Below are 16,593 nucleotides of genomic sequence, written 5' to 3'. Positions count from 1 at the left end.
CTGTTAATTTTTTTAAATTAACAGTACGGACAACAGGAAACAAAAAGAATGATCAAAATAGATACTTTAAGTCATAGTCAACGTGTTCACATTTACAATCGTAACGTTTGCCGTGATTGCCGAATAGAGGGAATAAGCGGATTTTAGAAAAATTAGAGGATTTTGACCCTTTTTTTCTTCCCGCAACAGTCGTTCCCAATGTTTTGAGTCATGGTTTGGAAAAATGAAATGGCCTTGAATGCTTATTCTAAAATGATAGATTATAATACTTAGCTTTAAATTTATAATATTTGCAGTCATGCGTAACCAAGCAACACAGTTTGAATACAATCAACTTTTGCTTGGAGATTTTTCAGTGTAACATACTGAAAAATTTAAATTTCTATCCAAGTGCCATTTTTTATTAAGAAAACGATAATAGCATTGTCGTTGTCACAAACGTACGGTTTTCTTGTCGACACTGAGATCAAATTTTACTCGGAATTATTGACGATATTCCTTGCATTGTTCAATTCCTTACCAGTTTTACTTCCTATCACCTGTTTCGTTCCATTAACTTCCACTTTACAACTGACGACTAAAATTTCATTTACTCGGAGAAATAAATTGGTGCTATTACCACCAAGAATCTAAATTTCATTTCCTAACTCAAAGAATAAATTTTAAAGCAAATTGTTTGCCGTTCAATAAAATGTCAAAATAGAGTCGGGATTTAAATCCACTAGACAAGTTCGAATATCGTTTCCTAGATCAAACGCACAGCGCAGGACTTTTCCCTTAAGGCAACGAGATTTTTCTCTTATACCTTATTTTCAGGTATAGAATTCTTATACCTGAAAAGCAGCACGTCCGTTTTTTCAATTTTTTTAGTTTAATAAAGGACAAGATCTTTACCTACGTTTATACTTCCGATGTCTGAAGTTCACGAAACATTTTGAGCCAATTTAATAAATGAAAGAGAGGTGCATCAAATTATAAAAAACAAAATGTAATCTCAGACTGACGCTGGCTTCACAGAACACAATGTATTTCTACAGAGATTTTCACCCGTCTCTATTCTTTTAGCAGCAGAAATACCGTATTTACTCGTATATTTTCTCCACTCGCGTTATCTTTCCCCCTTAGCTTTAAGTACGCGAAATCACGTGAAATTCTATTTAAGACCTTATAGAGACATTAGGTTATTTCGAAGCAGGAGAATATAAATTGAGCAATGCCCTCGCCGGCACTCGAACTACGGACCTTTCGAATACGCGCCACTATAGAGACATTAGATATTTTTTTAAAGCAAGAATAGTAGAAAAAAAGCAGTGCCCTAGTCGGGATTCGAACCACGGATCTCTCGAATACGTGTCGAGTATGCTGACCATTACACAACGAAGGCATGCTAAGAAGACGGAATAAAATACCTTATAACCTTATACATCGGCAATAACACAATCTTACCCACAATACTTACGAAATTCGGAGATGTATCCTTAATATTATTCCTTATTATCTGGCTATATATTTCTTACACTGATGAAGAACGTTACCGGGGAAAAACATATTTTTTAAAAAAAATTATTGTATTTTCTTGTGTATTCTCCTCCCCCCCGGCTTTGCCTTCATGTTTTTAAATTATTCTATTATTCGCGTAATTCTCTCCTTCTTCAATGCGTTCAGAGAAAAGAGTTCCCATGAATTTAAAAAAAAAAATGGATTCGTCTACTTAGTGATTGTTTTCGTCTTATTAACAAAAATAAACCCTCGCAATCCACCTGCAAAGGTCATGCCGAACCTTTCCCTTCTAACTGTTGAACTTAATGGCAGTATTATATAAGACATCGAACATCTGAACGACTCAACACATCGGAAAAAACACGAAGTGGCATTCAGTCTACAGTTTTGCAGAATCATTTGCACATTCACCTTCTCTAATTATTTATGAATGACTTGAGGCCTAAGAATTTACAGAGATAACAAACAATAAGATTGGGACGAAATTCAAGTTACAGGAAAGTAGAAATGCAGATATTTTACTAGATACTGAAATACTAATATTACTATGCATTCTTAGAACTATAGGTTTCATTTAAAATAAATAATATTGTAATAGTTACCTGTAGTTTGTCCATGACTATTTTTCATACATTACGTTTATTTTACGTATTTTTTACTGTAGCCGCCTCTTCGGTAATTAAATTATTCGCATAATTTTTCCCTCAAGGCTTTGCGACGATAAAAGGCAATTACGCGAGGAAATACGGTAATTGAAATTTCTCCACTGTAATTTTTATAATTTAAAAGAAAATTACTTGCGCGAAACTATGCAGTGGCCTCTATAAAACTATTCTTTCTTGTTTCTTTAATTTTGTATAAACCGTTAAAATGTAAAAGGCAGATAAAAGTGACTTTATTGCTAACAAACTAATAAAAATAAGAAGCAAAACTAATAAAAATAACAGCAATACAAATTTTTTTAATTGAAATCAAAATCGAGCAATAACTAAAGCAATAACTAAAAGCTGGAAATATTACTAAGTAAATACCTTAGAAAATTACATTAAATACACGAATTATTAAAAAGATTTAAAAATGTATAAATTATAAGGGAATAATATGAATGTTCTTATATCGTGCAGTTAGTTTAACATTTACAGATTTACTACGGAAGATGTAGATCTTATGGCATGTCGAATGCTAATACTCTGAGAAACAGCTGTTTGTCCGACGTGTAAAATTACATGAACTGCTTTGAAACAGAAACATTTGCAGAACAGCGTGGATGATAAATGCCTCAGTAGCGTAACGTTACATAATCACTCCGCTATGGAAAATTCGAACTTTTGTGCAATTACATATTTCATGCATCATAATTCTCAACGGCTTACCTAATAAAATATGCTAAAAAGGAAGAACATGAAATTAATGAAGTCTTAAAGTAGACTATAAAAATAAATTTGTAAAAATCTGATGTGTACACCACGTGACTTCCTTGCACGGCCTATTAAATTATACACACATTTTGTTGCACTTCATTTAAAGTTATTCCCTTCAATTAGTATGACTTAATTAAACGATCGCTCAAAATGACATAAAAAATTCTCAGATTTTGAAATTAAATATACTGGTCAATTTTTGTCGCACTTTTGTATTTTTATTTTTTCATACAAAACGTAAAATTTTCACAAATATAAGAACCGGGATACCGCATTAAAAGTTAGATTTTGTTATTTGTCGAAAATTAAAACTATTTTTAAATTTCACATTGCCAAAACATGACTACTATCGTTATTTAAAACATTCTGTAATTGGAGGTATATGGCTACGACAAGCGATTGCTAAAATAGAGGCCGTGTAAAGGGACAGGTATAAAGCTTTGGTGCGTTTGGTAATGCCGATTACAATAAAAGAGGGAGGTGAACAACTAGATGCTATAACACTCTCATACATAAAATTTCAACGTTCTATGGCAAACCGTTTTTCGAGTTATTCAATATATACATGGTGTGAGTCAGAAGTTTCAAGTCTGGCTCATTTCTCAGTAGGTGAACGCACGGGGACCGGTTCCGCAGGGTGGGCAAGTATTGGGGGGGTCTCAGGGAAAGAACTGAAGCTGCGGCAGTTGCCTCCGGAGCCCTGGAGAGTGCGCATCGCTTGCAGCGTGAGTGCGTGTCATTGACCTCAATCGAAAAGTGAGAGAGGCGAAAATGGAGCAGCACTTGGAGCAACGTTATGCGATTTAAGTTTTGCGTGCGACTGAACAAAACCGCCATAGACACTCTCGGTATGATTCAAAAGGCCTTTAAGAAAGAAGCCATGTTCCGTGCAATGGTTTTCATGTGGCACAGACGTTTCAAAGATGGCCGCGGGAATGTTGAAGACGACGACAACCGCTCTGGGAGGCCATCATCAAGCCGAACGAATCAAAATGTGGAGAGAGTGCGGGAACTTTTAAACAATGACCGTCGTCTTAGTACTAGATTAGTTGTCGATAAACTGGCACTCAGTCAGACTGCGGTGTGGAGGCTTATGACGGAGAATTTGATGATGCGAAAAGTGTGTGCCAAACGTTTTGTCGTTGGATCAAAAGAAAGGCGCATGACTGTTTGCCATGCAATGCTCCAACGATTGAATGCTGATACGAACCTTCTGGAGAAAGTGGTTACTGGCGATGAGACCTTGGTCTACGAGTACGATCCTGAGTCGAAGCGTCAAAGCTCAGAATGGCACACTGCTTCCTAGCCGAAGCCCAAGAAAGCTCGCATGAGCAAGTCGCGTGTGAAGTGCATGCTGATTGTTTTTTTTTTATGCTAAAGGAGTGATTCACAAGGAGTTTGTTGCTCGTGGACAGACTGCCACAGGTGACTTTTACGCTGTAGTGCTCCGCCGCTTGAGGGATCGAGTCCGCCGCGTCGCCCAGCGATCAAAAGCGATTGGCACCACGACAACGCCGCCGCCGAAGTTTTGGTCAAGTTCAACGTGACAACACTGCCGCAGCCACCCTATAGCCCCGACTTGGCTCCAAATGACTTTTTCCTCTTCCCCTGAATCAAGACAGGCCTAAAAGGGAAGCGATTCGACTCCATCGACGCCATCCAGCAGACTTTGACGAAAGCCCTTGACAGCATGACGCTGAGGCCTTCCAGAAGGACAACGAACAGAGGAAGACGCGCTGGCGACGCTGTGTCGACGCTGAAGGCTCATATTTTGAAGAATATTTAGTACGCTGTGCTTAAATGTCCAATAAATTTCTAATTCTGAAGTAACTCTTGAAACTTTTGAATCACATCCTGTATACATATGTATGTGCAGACGTCACGAAAAAAATCAATTTTGGATACATTTCGAAATAAAGAGTCCTTTATTATGTCCGTATACAAAGATGTCACGCCACATAATAGTCAAAATGAATTCAAGAACGTTCAAAATGAATATATATTCGTTGAAATGTGATACCCGGAATTTTTCTCAATAACAATATTTCCTTTACTTCGTACAAGGAACCAAAAATTGTTTTTTAAATGCATTTTAAGCTGAGAATCAGATTTTGCTGTTTCTTCATTCTCATAAATACGTATATCAGTGTATATAAAAGCGAAACTTAAGGTAACATCTAACCTCAAATAAATTAGTTTAAAAGCTGTCACAAACAGATAAAACTGAATACTTTTCCAAAATTTTCATTAAAAATAAAATTCAACCCATTTATATGTTTTCCTTGCTGGCGTACAGCCAAAGCTAAAGGGATCAATACCGTTGCATCCAATACGTGTTTCGCAACTGGAAACTGTCCTCGTAGAAATTTCCGCCAAACGAAAAGGGGGTAGGAAATAAAAGCGAGAGTCATCGGCACACGTGTATGTAGTTTTTAATGTATCAAAATAAGTAATTTCGAATTCCTATTTGCGAGTAGCAAGTACCGGAACAGCTGATTCAATGAAAAAAATATAGAGAACAGAACTATACACATTCCGAGTTCAAGTAACACGAAAAAATATTCTTAAATCGTTTCCTAAAATATTCCGTGTCATATTCAAGCGGGAGTATGAGGGGGGATAGAAAGGAGATAAGGAATATCTCGCTCAGAATTGCATTTTTTAGTGTACAGATTTAAGCCGAAACTATCTTCAAAGGAAGTACGGAAATGGACTTACTAGTGAATTCTTAGATATGGTATTACATTGAAAGGAAGGGATTTTGCAAAAGCAAAAATAGTAAAACGACTTAATAAATTAGCTTTTCTCGATTTTTTTTTTCTTTGCCACTGAAAGAAATCAAATATTTTAGAACTTGAGGATTCCTATATTAAAAGTGTTATTAGAAATCCTCTGTAAATGCAATTCCATAGGCAAATAGATCATAGCTCTTCTTTTATAAAATTGATTTATATAGTATTTAGATTTTCTAGAAAGTATTAAGAGAGAATTTAAAATATAGCAAACCGTACATTGCCTTTACCTTTTTAGTAAACAACCCAATAGATTCTCCTCCAATTTTAAAACATTTTGTAGCCCTCACTTTAGATAGATATTTCTTTTTTAAGATGATGTTAATAATAAAAATAAATTAACTAAATAAAAATAGTGATTCACTCGGCGACAGATTTAGTATCCATGTTAGAAAGAAGGAAAACATGCCAGTGTAAAAATAAAAATTAAACAAAGAAGTAATCTAAGATTGGCGTAGATTTCGAATAAAGCTATTTCAAAGATGTTATAGAATAGGTCCTTGTTCTTCAAGAAGCAAAAAATCCAAAATGTGCTTATAGACTTTAAGGTGATCTGAAGTAACACCTTCTTTTTAAGGATCAAAAAATAGTTTGCAAAGTTGGAAGCAGCAACAACAGATCCAAATGAAAATCAACGGACTGAGCAAAAATAATACGGACGTACCACCACTTATCGACGATAACGGCAATCAAAAGCAAAAACGTTCGATTGAAGTTGTAGAGACATTAGGTTAATTGGAAAAGCCGGAATGATGAAAAATTAGCAACCGCCTTTGCCGGGAATCGAACCACGGACCTCTGGAACACCCGCCCAGCGTGCAGACCACCACACCATAAAGGCATGTTAGGAAAGTGGGAGAAATACCTTATAAAGTCATTACACTAAAATAAAGTAAATTTTGGGAATGTGAAATATTTCATGAAAATCCAGTTCATTAACTAAAGATGTTTTGTAAATTATTTTTACACAACAACAAGTTAAGCTTATGCTTATGCTTAAGTGACCAACAGTAACTAGTTATCGAGTACCTTTTTGTTATTTCATCTTTTCAAACATATTATTCATGTTTCTTGATGGGAAGTTTTATCAACTCTTTGGCCAATTTATATTTCAAATTATATTGACAATAAATGCTATAAATTCTCTGAAAATTGAAATAGGTTCAGAGATGGGTTCTTGAAAATTTGGAAAATGAACTGTAATGACAGGTGAGAAAATTGCCTGAAAGTCGAAGAACTCGAGGAACTTTATGAAAGATAAAAGTTTAAAATGAAATGCCAGCAAAATATAATCCAGTGAGACCTTGATTCACGAATTCGTCAACTGAAGTGTTCGTAAGCCGAAACAGTTTTTCCCATTTGAATTAATGTAAAATAGATTGATTCGTTTTCGGCCCACAGATGATTGCTTATTTAAATTTTACAACAATAAAACGTGCACAAATTCATAACCAATATAAAACTAAATAGATAAACACAATATTATACATATGACATGGACCAACATAGTTAAATTTTACTGCATCTGACGCAGGAAGGTGGGTGGCCATAAGTGGAAAATTATGAGGAAAATATTATCGTTTGGATGAACGGGCGATCGCGTTAAAATATCAGATAAAATTTTTCTCCCTCCTTTACCGCGTGCCTTCGTGGTGTAATTGGAAAACAAGTCCGGCTATTCGAATCCCGGCGAAGGCACACCACATTTTTCACGTTTCCCTGCTTCAAGAAGCATAATGACTCTATAACTATCTTTTCATGCATGTATCTTTTCTTTGTCTTTAAGTGCCATTCGACTCTGAATCACTGAGCCTCAGTTTCATTCAAAATGTGTCCAATGTGATCTGTTTCTACCTTCGTTTCAAAATGTTTCTGAAGTGGGATATAAAACTGCTTATGTCATAGTTTACTACTGCCTTATCCTTACATGAAAACTTTGAATTTTCCTCCTTTTGTCCATATTTCTAAGATTAGAGATCCAGAATATTTTTTCTTCCTTCCTCTCTTTTTCTTCTTCCGAAGACATGTCTTCCACAATCGCCTTTTTTTCATGTGTTTGAAGTTGCTATAATTCATTCTTGGTAAGATCATTTATATGGTCCTCTAGTAACTTCTCCACGTCTTCATTGTTAACTTCCTAGCCTATGGTTTTGTCCAAAAACAAATATCACAGATAACAAAAAAAAATTCTAAGCGTCAAAACGCAAAGTCTCTGCCTGCAACCCGATCTTACCATAATCTCCACCAGGTCGAATTCATGGTCCTCTAAGTCACTTGATGTCAGACCTTTGTTAATGAGATTTAGCAACAGCAAATAACAAAATGATGTTTCTTGAAGTCCATGAATGTTGATTTTGTAGCATACGTTACCTCAAAACATCTTTGAAAATCACATATTGGGGATTTGAATATTCGTAACTCGAGACACCATTGGTGATCCAAGGCATTAATTTCGTGAACAGAATTGTTTCTGAACTGTAATCCTTATTTGAGGGAATTATTATTTATTTTGAATCAATAATGAAAATAAGATTTGAAGTAAATCCTTAAAAGCTTCGCAGAATTATATTTATTTGACAATTGAAATTTTATTTCATTTAGCATAAATATAGTAAAGTAACACTGAAGTCGGAGGCAGACCTTTGAAGTTTTCCTATTCAGGTTTAATTCAAGAGAATGAAATATTGTCCTCGATCTATTATGTTACTCAATTTTTCATGGCATAATTTCAGAACTGTGTCTCTGACTGAAATGACCAGATGGACATGCCTGGACGAGAACGACAATGTGAGAAACATTCATCGTCAGAAGGTCAGTCGCTTGTAACAGCTATTACACGGTTTAGTGAAACCATTTGCAGCATGATAAAATGAAAAGCGCACTGTAGTTTAAAAGCGCGTCCACCTCGATGGAAATGTTATGTACTGCCTTTCAAAATTATACGCTTTAATTCAAAGTTAAAACAGCCAAATCACCTTATAGAGAATCCGGTTATAACGAATTAACCTTTTAGTCCTGTCCTATTTCCTACTCATTTAATGTTATTTTCTACGGCCAAAAGTGTGAATCGGATATAATGAACATCTTCCACTGAAATATTTTTGTCATAATTTTCTCCAAAATTTCTGCAAGCTTCCAACTGAGCAATTATTAACCCTAGAAATTACCCATGCTTAGGATGGCGATAAACTAATATTTTTTCCATCTAAACAGATTTGTTTTCAGAGAATCTGTGAGATAAAATTTTAACTCCTTAAGATACTGCTAAAATCTCAAGTAAGTTATAAACTACACTTTCCAAATCAAAGCGTACTTTACGAAAGGAAGTGCATAATACGTACAAATAAGGCAAGAACAGAATAAGCCAGATATTAATGGTCAGATAGAGCTTTGAAATTTCATACATTTTGAACAGTGGTAATACATTTTCCTTTATTCCTGTTTTTTCCGTCATTTTCAGGTGCTTTTTTTTAACCGATTTATCTAATTTTTTCATCTCCCGCCAACCTATACACACACGTAAGGGTGGCCATTTTTTATGTCCAAAAATTCAATAGCGAGTTTAGTCAAGAAAAACAAAACGGGGTCCCCATAACATGCTTTACTATTTTTACAATGTCTGTATGCACATGTGAGACAATTTTTTTAATTAACTCATATTCACTTTAGACAAGTGACCATACAGCCACCCTTTGAACTAAAATTTGAGCCTGGGGCGAGCTATTAGGGTTCAGTACCACTCGTTCGATAGTGGACGAGTGGTTTAAATTAAAAAAGGAAGAGGCAATCCCTATGTATATATCAAAGCCCTCAAAAGAAAAAAAATGCCCCATATTAAATATGTTAGATTTAAGTGAGGGTTTTCCGTAGTGAAAAATAAAGTTTTGCTAAAATCTGGAATAAATATTTTAGTCACATAGCGAACCGTCATGGACCCCTTCTTCGAACGGCATTTTATCCTGAAAGTATATTTCTCTGTCTTCTGATTCAGCGCGAATAATTTCAATTAATTGCGATTTCACAAAATATTCAAAATTTAAGCAAATAATAAACAATTTAACCAAATACTAACCAATTAATAATAAATTTAACAAAATAATAATAAGATACAAAGCATGCACCAAGGAAGAACGAGCGTGACGCACAGAATTTGTCCATTACCCATTTACGTTCACTATCCGATTTGCATTCAGTACTCCCTTCCCATGGCAGTCTCGGATGAGCAGGTACACATGAGCGATTCGGAGAGATATTTGATTACATATGCGATATTTTGAGAAATAAATTTTATGCATCTTCCATTATTTGAAATTCCTTTATTGAAGCAGTCAAGATATAGTGAAGTCTCATTTCTTTCTTTGAGGATTGAAATTAAACATTAGAATCCCCAGTTCCTATGCACGCAAGAATGAGAGAGAAAGTACTTAATAAATGCACATGCAGCACGCAATCCAACTGCTTATTTTTATTTTTTTATTTCGATTAGACTTTATCAAATAAACTCTATCGTATTTATCTATATTACAAATATTTATTGTGATAGTTACTTTAAGTTTTTTGTATAATAATTGAGTATTAGTTTTACACAAGCACCCGAACAGGAACCAGTGTAATTTTTTTATCTAACTATTATCCTAACGTTCACCTAAAAATACTTCACTGCATTTAGTTTCGTTTATTTAATTATGGCAAAGCAAATGAGGACTATCTGCCCAAGGGAAGGGATGCCTTCAAGGAAGATTTTCTAACAGAAACTGGCTCATGCTCATGCTCATGCTCATGCTCATGCTACACATGGGGCAAAGCACGAAAACCAAAGATGCAACCAGCGCGTTCGCTTACGTGGCTTGCATATTAAAAAAAATTGCACAATTCAGCCGATTTTTACCAAAAAAGTAACGAATACCGAATTCAGATTTTTTCAAAAAAGGCATTTGGATTTTATCCTGAGAAAATCACCATAAAAGGGCAATTATAAACCTCGAGCAGGAAAAGAATTTGATGGGAATGCGGCAATTTTAACACTCTTCAAACAGGGTGATGCTAGCTTTTACAAAGAGCAAAGCGGCTCTTCGCAAAACAAGGCATTGAACCTTCATTAGTTTTTAAACTCTCTTGTGCGTGTTTTAATTTATATAAACTTCTGGCCTGAGAAAATATATGTGACGTAAATCAAAGGGAAGAAGATATGAGTTTTTAAATTACATTTAACTGTTATTAAACTTTAAAATACTCATCCGAACGTTATACAGTGGTACTAGGTTATACGTCCAGATGGTATACAGTAAACTCTTGCCGAACGCGGACTTATGGAGCTTGTGAATTTTGCGTATGCGCGTTCCCGTAATTGTCTCCATTTAATTTGTCCAACGCGATAATTTCAATTATATGTGGTACGCTGAAGAGCATCAGCCGCGCTGCGGTAGTCCTCTTTAATGACTGGTTTGAAAATTTATTTATTAAAGAAGTCAAATATTACTTAGAACTACAAGGTCGACCTTTTAGTTCTCCTAATGCTGGAGAAGTCCACTGTAATGAAGCCTTCATAACGCTGCATTAAAGTGGTTTTATTCTTTCCACCGAAAACCACTTACTTAATCCAATCAATAGATCAAAGAATGATAAAATATTCAAAGCCATTATATCAGGCCCAAGCCATTAGTCATTATATCAGGCATGTTTACATCTCTACAAATAAAAAGCAGTAGTCGAAGGAAAGCAAGAAACTTTAATGACTCTTTGAAAGCAGTTCAACTTAAGACACTCCATGGAAATGATTAAATTCGCATGGTGACAAGTGACAACATCAACAATGAATGGTTGCTGGCATCAGCGATCATCAGAAGCTGTCAACAACTTTAAAAGATTTCCATCTTTGAAAATGAAACCATGTACAAATTCCAAAAGCAACAGGCGGCGAAGGATTTTCAGATATGGAACGAAGGAAAAATTAAAGAATTAGTCGAGAACGACGATTGTGATATGATAAATGAAGACTTGAATGATATTACAACACCAGCCGTCAGTGAACCAGCGATAGTGAAAAAGATAAAGGACCTTTAATGTACAAGAAGTTAAAAGAATTGTTAAAAAAGACACAGGAACTGACTGATTTTAAACGGAGGAAAACGAGGACTTTGTACAGGAGATATTGGAAAACTCTACAGCGAATGTTTAATGAGTTGCGTCAGACATTGTTCCAAGCAAAAGTCATCAAATGTTTAAAAAAATAATTGCATCACGTATCGACGTATAAAGAAGTAAAAAAATCACTTCAATGAATATTTGTTCCATGTTTTCTTTTTTAATTGCAATAATATTTAGCTTCATATAAATTATACCCACTTTGTTAATCTGAACTATACCTAACCCGTTTTTTCCACAGAAAGTTTGCTTTGTGATACGCAATTTTGCAGTGTGTGCAGCGTGTTTATGGCTTAACCCTCGCACTCAGCGAGTATTATAGTATGTCATGTTTGGCCGTGAAAATTGTTTAATGTATGACTTAGACTCGGTGAGTGACAACTGCACGCACTACCGTTGTTTGCCTCTTTTAAGACATTGCTACGACTACCCATGAATGTCAGAACATTTCTGTCTTCTATTCGGTAAAAAATTCTCACTACAAATCTGAATTGAAGGGATTTTGTGTTTTTTCGCGTAAATGTTTTGTAAATTCATTAACAATGAGTTTTAGGATTTTAAGAAGGTTAATGAGAAGGGCCTTTAACGAAGAAAGGAACGAAGAAAATTTTTAAGAACTTCATGAAGGCGAAAAAAAAAATCTTTGAAACGTATGAGGAGAGCATGCATATTAGGGACTCAGATATTACGCACCGAATGTCGAGTACGATGATGGGTCGAAAAAAGACGTTATTAAGTAGGCTAACTATGGGAAAGGGATGAAGTCGGTTACCAAATGAAAATCATATATGTTAAAACATTCTAAAAATTGCTTTTCATCTGTATAGAAAAATATTTATCCGTACAGTATATATTTTATTCATTGCATTTGTAATATTATAGTTTGAAACAGTGTTATGATAATAACGACAGAATTTTTTATAAGAAAGGGTTGATTATTCTCTAGTTATTTCTTATTGGAAAAGGTCATTTGGTCTACGTCCAGAGATATGGAACGGATTAATGACCGAGGTACCACTGTTTTTAATATTTTGTTCTTGTCCACGGTTTTGTGCAAGCACAATAGATTTTGGTGTATTTTGCCTGTGGATACGAAGGCAGTATTGTAAGAAAAATGCCTGTAAATCGAAGCACGAATTATCACATAGCACGTTCTTTTATTTGTTCAATGAGTTTTGAATAAACTAGAGCCGACAACAGATTTTTGTTTTTAATACATTCTAATGTGGTCTTCTAATTTATATGCCAAATTACAGAAGCATGAAAAAAGTATTTTTTTACAGTAACAGCTTGATTGACAGCGAATCTATAATGCAAAAGGAAAACGTGAATAAAACATAAAAGCTGTCGAAAGTTTTTACCACAAACTTATTATTAGATATCTGGAATGTTAAGTGTCACCTTTCTCTTTGTATAGTTTTGTCCAAATAAAGTACGTGCTTAGTAAAAATTCTGTTAAAGCAAAACAATGGCATGCGAGACATGAAGAGAAAAGTTATTCAGTCAGCTGTAACTGAATAGGGTATTGTGAAACTCTTTGTAAAAATGCATGAAAAAAATATGTATATAATTTGGAAACTTAGTTCTTTAATACTCATATCATATGGAAATTTTCACTTTTCTCCTCCCACAATAAAAATCAAATATGTCGATTTTTTTTTTTAATTCAGTGCTTTTATACTGTTAAATGTATTATAAATATTCATAATTAGTGGAACTGGAACAATTTGAGTTAAGCCTCATAGCACCGTCGGACGTATCGAAAGGTGAATGAAAGATGACTTTTGATTTATCACTGATATGCTAATTTAAAAAAAAAATCTGATTAAAAAAACAGTGAATGTCTTTTTTTTTTCTTTTTCATTCCCCCTTCTAAAATATGCAAAAGGAAAAACATGTATATGAAACATATACCTATATGAAAATAGTCCCATTCAACTCAAACAAGTTTCTCTTTAACAATTTTGATTTAAATTATTAAATCGTCATTTAGCAACATCAGGATTGTACTGAGCCACATTAAACTAAGTATGTTGTGATAGCTAACAAATATTTTAGTTATTTTACGAAAACATTACTAATCTAAAAAATATTTTATGCATATTTTATTTAAAGCTTTTATCCCCATTATATAAACAAATATACGTGTATTTCAGACCTTTTGCTGAGAAGAAAAAATTACGGTGCACTATCAATGCTGAAGTCGTTGCTTACCCTTAAACGGAAACAGAAACAACAAAAAAAAAAAAAAAAAAAAAGATATATAGATGTATTCTGCAATCTAAATACCTCGCGTGCTTGGACTGCATTCTTCTTCGCACCCCTCTTCCGTATTAACTTCATTCTGCTCGCCGGAATTTATCGAGTTTGCAAAGACCACACTGCAGAAAAGAAGAGAAAAAAAGAAAACGCAACGTCATCCACGATTCCCAGGAGGACGGCCGAGGTATTTTTGTTCATCACTTTCTTCACGATCGTCCCCCGAGGCAAGGAAAGTATCAGTCGAAGTTTTTTTGGGGGGGGGAGAGGGGGAGGAAGGTAAACAGACGAGATTCATTTCCAACTGTCTATACTCTTATTATAACTTTCCCACATTTCAATTACGCCTCGCGTTGTTACCCAATGAAATGGATTGTTTGGAAGCATCAAGAATTCGAAAGGAGTTTTCGGGGCGATTGAATTTGCCAATACGATGAATTAAACAGCGGGGAGTTTGGTTTTTCAATTTCTTCTCTTTTCCGACACGTACGTGACAGTGAAGTAAGGCAGCTTGAGCTATCATCTCATCGTCACGCCTAGATGCCTCGCTTAAACATATTGAAATCTTATTGCGGGAAGAGAAATGAAAAATGTGTGTTTATTTTTGGTGTAAGTAGTCTTCTTTTGTTATCATCTGTAAAATGTACTCGTTTCTAGTTTAGTAAGTTAGTTGGACACTGAGTAGCTTTTGTTACGAGTGCCTTTTCAAACTGGTAAAGGATAGCAAAGACCTAGTATGTTTCGTTTATGAGAACAGCTTTAGAAGTGCATGCTAAATATCAAAGCATTGTTCACTGTAAATTAACATCAAGTCCAATTATGTCGTCATCTCTTCTGATCCAGAGCCACCGTTCTTACGCAGTCTCCCAGCCTTGTGGTAAGTACTCAAACTAATAAATTGCAACAATTAATTTCAATTCCCTTTTAATATAAATCCTCCTCAAATAGAATGGGGAGAAAAAAGGTGTTGATAAATTATAGGCATTTTTCTTTCATTTTGTGTTGGAAAATATCTACTCTCAAAATTATGCTTAAGTATTGTTGGATTATGTTAACCGAAACTTGATTTGAAAAAAAAGGGGGGTATTACGTTAACAATAACATGATTTGGATACGAAATGGCAACCATTTTTAAAATGTTATCACTGTCACTAATTTTTATTTGTGTTTAGTTTGCTTTGACAGTGCATCTTGTTAAATACACGCTTCAAGAACGTTTTAGTGGAGATGTTTTATGGCGCATAATCACCTTAGAATTATTAGTCATGAAGCACCAAACATATTCTAAGAGTATCAAGAGCGTTTTATCTTTGTTAAAATATTATCTTCTCGAATGAAGCACATTTCTGCTTTAATGGATATGTTAACAACAAAATTGGCGCTTTAGGAGTGCAAATAATTCACAATAAAATCTTGCATTTGACAAAATGTCACTATATCGTGTTGTTATGTCGCGAATTTCAATTACTAATATGTGTTTTAAGTTATTATTATTCTAATATTTTTATTTGTATTCATGTGTATTTTAATCTGGAAAAAAGTATTCTTAAGCTCTTAAGGTTTTATTTAACTCATTATTCTTGAGTAGGAATTGTAACAAAGGCGAGAGACGGTTGCAAGGAAACACATCTGGTTTATTGGTTATAGCCTTTTCCTACAAACAATGAAGGTAGTAGGGTACGTATTGTCGCCTTTTAGCTAATGCGTGTGAAACGGAAATCGTTTTTCCTGTCGCTTTGGCAGTTTTCTTACTTCAAGACAGTGGGAGGTGTACTAAGTTAAATAATTGGATACTCGTAAAAGCTAGTTTCGCTTGTTAGTTGGGGGGGTCTATTTTTTTTTTCTCACGTTATGTGAGTGCAGATGTTTTTCGGATTGCATTGTCAGATTTTCTGGTGTTTGATTCGTCATGGGTGTGTCATTTTCTCAATTTAGATAACATAAAATTCCGGGATTGGTAAGATTTAATTTTATGATTTTTTTTTGAAAGCCTATGAACTCACAGAGGCAGAGAAACCGTTTTCCTGTGTGCTTGCACCAGGCTAGAGATCATTCTGATTCTGATTTTCAAGAAGAGTAAGAGGAGAAAAAGTGGGGGCTTGACCCTTCGGGTCTTGCTTCTCGCGAGCCGCGTGAACAGCCGGCAGAGGGTATGATTTTTCTCTCGGATTTTAGCTGGCGAGAATTTGCGTTGGCATAAGGCATAGAGCTCAGCAGAAGAATTTCGATTTCTCTTATCCCAAGAATTGTTCGGCAGATTCTCTTGGTGATCCTGACATCCTGATGCGGTATTCCTGTTTTTTACCGGCTTTGACTTATTAGATTTTGTTCCAAAGGTGCTCTACGCTTATGGTGAGTTTCGGGGCTTCCAGAATGAAAGAGACTCGTGTAGGACCCTTCTAAGGTGTGCATTGCTGTTTATTCTGCCTGTGCCAGCTACGTCGATTTTTTTTTTTCATCATTCCATGCTCTGGAAT

The 16,593-nt window shown here is 35.0% G+C and overlaps 2 protein-coding genes across 7 annotated transcripts in view; one reads left to right on the top strand and one right to left on the bottom strand.

Annotated features, from left to right (window-relative positions):
• LOC118181347 (rho GTPase-activating protein 18-like) overlaps positions 1–16,593 on the bottom strand; it is a 488,818-nt gene that overhangs the window by 119,508 nt on the left and 352,717 nt on the right. The window lies entirely within an intron of this gene.
• Positions 14,489–16,593, top strand: part of LOC118181382 (uncharacterized) — a 69,138-nt gene continuing 67,033 nt past the window's right edge. Inside the window, exon 1 of the mRNA XM_035350510.2 lies at positions 14,489–14,993. Within this exon, the coding sequence (XP_035206401.1) occupies positions 14,864–14,993 (130 nt within the window). The 5' untranslated portion in view covers positions 14,489–14,863. The remainder of the gene's footprint in view (positions 14,994–16,593) is intronic.

Source organism: Stegodyphus dumicola, chromosome 9, assembly GCF_044657685.1.
Source record: "Stegodyphus dumicola isolate Sdum_Otavi_A_Nest chromosome 9, ASM4465768v1".
In the NCBI taxonomy this organism is placed as follows: Eukaryota; Metazoa; Arthropoda; class Arachnida; order Araneae; family Eresidae; genus Stegodyphus; species Stegodyphus dumicola.
Note: the sequence above shows the minus strand (reverse complement) of the source record. Positions and strands in the feature narration are given on the sequence as shown.